Source organism: Camellia sinensis, chromosome 1 (genome assembly GCF_055761805.1).
Source record: "Camellia sinensis isolate YWXY chromosome 1, ASM5576180v1, whole genome shotgun sequence".
Taxonomy (NCBI): Eukaryota; Viridiplantae; Streptophyta; class Magnoliopsida; order Ericales; family Theaceae; genus Camellia; species Camellia sinensis.
The window spans coordinates 171,234,731-171,239,498 of record NC_138961.1 but is presented as its reverse complement, the minus strand read 5'-3'; the positions used below and the strand labels follow the sequence as shown (position 1 = coordinate 171,239,498).

The following is a 4,768-nucleotide window of genomic DNA, read 5'->3' as shown; positions in this document are numbered from 1 at the left end:
ATGGGTGTGATTACAAGTAATGGATTAATTTTTAGTTAACAAGCTCTGTATGATCTGAAATTAGTTGGTTTTGTTTTTAATTTAGGGTTTCGCATTGGGTGATTAAGAATTAGTGCTATGACTTGATTATCTCTTTCGGTTTACTCAGGAAAAAAAAAAATGAACTCTACTTATAGCATAAAAAGAAACAGACCTTGTTTGTAAAAATAGATAGCAGAACTTCTTGTTGCAAAAATGTTGATTATGATAATTTTCTGTTGCTGTAGTGCTAATTTTGCTTGTTTAAAGTTGTTTACCTTTGAATTGAAGGGAGCCTGTTCCTCTTGTGTTATGCACTGTTTATGTTTTGTAATATTTTATTTTTTAGTTTCTAAGGAACAATGTGGCCACTTTTTAGACAATGAAGGTATGGAAAGGGAGGGAATTCTTCCTCTAAGGTCTTACCATGCTTTTTAGAGGTGTTTAGCTGCTACAGGAATAATTGAAATAACAGTTTTCTTCTAATTATGTTTATTATTGAAGCAAAGGTGTGACATAGGATCAGATAAGTTCTCCATTTGATATGTCTTTTATAAATTGAAAACAAGAAGAACATTGTCCCATGTATCTTATAAAATCCACTGTAGGGGAAGGATCCCAGGCCATTAATTGTGGCTATTTGATCCACTGTAAGGAAAACAAAGAGAACACTGTCCCATATATCTGTGCTTAGAAACACTTTTTTTTGTTCAGTTTGAAGTAGAAGTGTAAAAATAAACCTATAAAGGGATGAAAATTTGAGTTTCTTTGTGTTGTTGTTGTTGTTTTGAACAATTTGTATTGTTCTTGTTTGCTTCCTTATAATGTTGGTTGTTGTGTGATAAGAATGTTGGTGGAGGCAATCAATATTTTGTCTACTAACTCTCTTAATGTCTATTCTATTTCACTTTGAAGCTACAATGGATATTGATTCAAACAATAATTCATTCAATACGAGTGAGGAAGTTGAAGAACAAGATACCAATCTTGAATTTAATGAGAGTGGTGAAGCTGAGGAACCGAAGAAGGGGATGTATTTTATCTCAAAGCAAGAATTGTATGCATTTTATGCAAAATATGCGAAACAGCTTGGATTTGCTATAGCTTATAGAACACAAAATGTAACAAGGGATGGAGAAGTAAAGTACTTTGGAATTGAATGTACTCGGGCATGGAATATAACAAAAAGATCAGAAATAAATCCCCTTGAACCATCTTTCTCATCGAAAATTAATTGTAAAGCAAGGGTAAGAGCTAGTCTACAAAAAGATGGAAGATATAAGTTAACTACAGTTATGCTTGAGCACACTCATGATTTGATTCTTACTGACTCAGGACATTTTGCAATGAATAAGAGGATTCTTACTCCGGTGAAGAGGAGACTAGAAGTTAACGATGCAGTAGGGATTGGGGTGGCTAGGAATTTTCATTCCATAGTTGTTGAAGCGGGGGGATGTAAGGCACTAACGTTTGATGAACAAGATTCAAGGCATTATATTTAGAACGCTAGAAGATTAAGACTTAGGGTAGGAGACGCCGAATCAATTACACTTTATTTTCATAAAATGCAATATCAAAATTCGAACTTCTATTCAGCAATTGACCTTGATGAAGATGGTCGCATACGAAACTTGTTTTGGGCAGATGCAAGGAGTATGGCAGCTTATAAAGCATTTGGGGGATGTTGTCTCATTTGACACAATCTATTTAACAAAAAAATATGATATGTCGTTTACTCTGTTTGTAGGAGTTAATCACCATGGACAGTCAATTTTGTTTGGTTGTGGGTTGTTATGTAATGAGAACATTGAGACATTTGTTTAGCTATTCAAAGAATGGTTAAGTTGCATGTAGATACTCCCTCAAAAGCTATAATAACTAATTAGCGTAGAGCTATGAAAAATGCCATAGAAATTGTCTTCCCACAGGCTCGACATCGTTGGTGTTTATGGCATATAATGAAGAAAATTCTGGAGAAAGTGAGAGGGCATTCGCAATATAAATCCATAAAGGTTGCTTTAAGTAATGTAGTTTATGATTCATTCACAAAAGATGAATTTGAGGAATACTAGAAAGCAATTATTGCAAAATTCAATCTGAACGAGAACGAGTGGTTGGAGGTATTATATTGTGAGCGACATAAGTGGATTCCTGCCTATGTTAAAGACATATTTTGGAGTGACATGTCAACTACACAACGAAGTGAGAGTATGAATGCATTTTTTGATGGATATGTGAACTCCAAGACAACCTTAAAGCAATTTGTTGAGCAGTATGACAATGCCTTGAGAAGTAAGGTAGAGAATGAGACAAAAACAGATTTTAAGTGTCACGACCCAAACCCGCCCCTATGGGTTTAGCATCGCAACCGGGCAGTAATTCTTGGATTATCAAAGGCCTCTTGACAGATTAACATATAGATAGGGGCTGCAAAAGCAAATACACGAGACATACGAGGTCTAATGAGCTGTGGTAACGTACATGAGACAGAATAGCTTGAAACTTTTATGAAATACGAGTGAAGTCATCAGACAATATTTACATAACACACGTAGGCGTATATGACAAAAATCTCGCCCACAACTTAACAGACAAACATAGTCTAATACATATTACAAAACAGCCACAAAACCAGACTTCATCAGGAACCTCCTCGGGAGTTGCAAAGGTTGGCTGACAAAAACTGAAACATAGGCCGTCAACTCTGGCCCTGATCACGTGCTGGCTCACCTACATACATAATATAAACAGTAAGCGGAAGCCCAGTGAATAATAACGGAGTAAAGGCTTTTAATGAATGAAGTCCATACGGATTCAGAAATGATAATTTGGATTCATAAACAGATTCATATTCATATTCTTGTCCAAAATAAATACGGCAGTCAGAATTCATGCTTAATCATACGTGGTATATCCATTAACGCTAACAGAGCAGATACAGAACATATGCAGAATATGTGGTGGTTATGAATAACCAGTTCCATAAAGGAACCTCCGGATCCAGGTAACAGAGAATGAACATGCTGAGCCCTATGATGGAGCCTCCGGTACGGGTAACAGAGTGCAGATGTATTAAGTTCCATAATGGAACCTCCGATACCGGGTAACAGCTAACATATATCACATGATGCTAAGGATGCCACGAATACATGTCAGAAATTGGACAATCATTCATTGTACAGAACATAGCATTTCGGAAAACAAATCTTATTTCATCATACAGAAAATAAATAAAGTTGAACATAGCTTTACTATGTTATTACTCACAGTTGGCTTCGGGTGCAGACAGACTAATTAAATGGTTTATGGCACGTGACCTACACGAACACATAACAAAAACACGCTTGAAACACCGATTCGAATTATACATAACTTACTTTCTTTGTTTTTAGCATGTTTCTAGCCTTTAACCTCATTATGGAGTCTTAATCATGGCCTAAGAATGCCTAAGATGGAATGAGGATGCAAAAAATTACACTTGAAAACATTTTTCAAAACTTGCTGAAAACAGGGTCCACACTCGAGCGTGGATTCCCTCGCTCGAGCGGACATGCAAGAAGTGTAGGTTCGCTCGAGCATGACTTCTCTTGCTCGAGCAGACTGCAAATTTTAGCAAAAGTACTGGTTGCCTGAATTTCAAGCTCGGCGGATGCTCGACCCCCGCTCAAGCATGAGACTCAGACCTTCGCTCAAGCATGAAGTCCCTCGCTCGAGCGGACTGCAAAACATATGAACTTCTGGGTACATGAATTTCACGCTCGAGCGTGACTCACGTCACTCGAGCGGAAGTGCACGTACTCAAAGCGCTCATTCGAGTGTGAAGCCCCCCGCACGAGCGTGGATCAAATTTATGGAATTTCCAGATTTGATCTACAAGTTCAAACTCAACCTTCAAAGCATCAAATTTCATTTTTCTGGGCCAAAACTTGAGAAAATACATGAAGACCCTTAAAACAACATGAATTAAAGATCATTTCAAGAAATCAAAGCCCAAAGACATGCCAATCGTACAAAATTCAACTTGAAACTCAAGAATAATCCATGAATATGACATGCATGCAATTCTTTGAACCAAAGCTTCTCAAAACATGATCACGTGTTACCAAACAACACAAAACTCATTGTTTTCCCAAAATTAAAGTGAATACAAGACATGCATGAGGGAATTTCTTAGCAACATGCTCCAAATGTAATGAAATGGACATGCATGCATGGTATGGCCCAATTCTCTACATTCCTAACTCAATTCTTGCACTAAATAGCTTAACCCTCTTGTGTTCATGCATTAAAGTCTAAACTTCAAGGCTTAAGGACAAAATTCTTACCTAGAGGCTTGAATTCACAAGCATTGAACTTGTAGCTCTCAAATTCTCTTTAATTCACCCTCAATCCTTGCAATCCTCATTTCCTCTTGCTCACACTCACATTTTTTTTTAGTATAGGCTCAAAGGTGTATACAAATGGATGAGAAAAGATGAGTGGGCTCATAAAAGAAATGGTGTTTAATTAGTTTAAGTCATAGACAATTAAGTGGGATTAAATTAATCTTATTTAATCGTTCCAAATCGAATTTCAATTAAACCTACCATAAAATTCTATAAATTCCCCATAACATATATATATATCGAATCAATTTCTAAATCAGATGCCGATACGGTCTACAATTTGCAAACCGAAACTAAAAACATAAACAGATCTTTCTACATCAAACATATATAAACACAAAATGATGCAATGCACGTGTAATTGA

General features: G+C 36.5%; 1 protein-coding gene across 1 annotated transcript; it reads left to right on the top strand.

The window, feature by feature from the left end:
* Positions 1 to 938: 938 nt before the first annotated feature.
* Positions 939 to 1,520, top strand: LOC145820709 (protein FAR1-RELATED SEQUENCE 5-like). Its single transcript, XM_082917306.1, has one exon. The coding sequence runs from the start codon at positions 939 to 941 to the stop codon at positions 1,518 to 1,520; it is 582 nt and encodes a 193-aa protein (XP_082773432.1).
* The last annotated feature ends 3,248 nt before the right edge of the window (positions 1,521 to 4,768 follow it).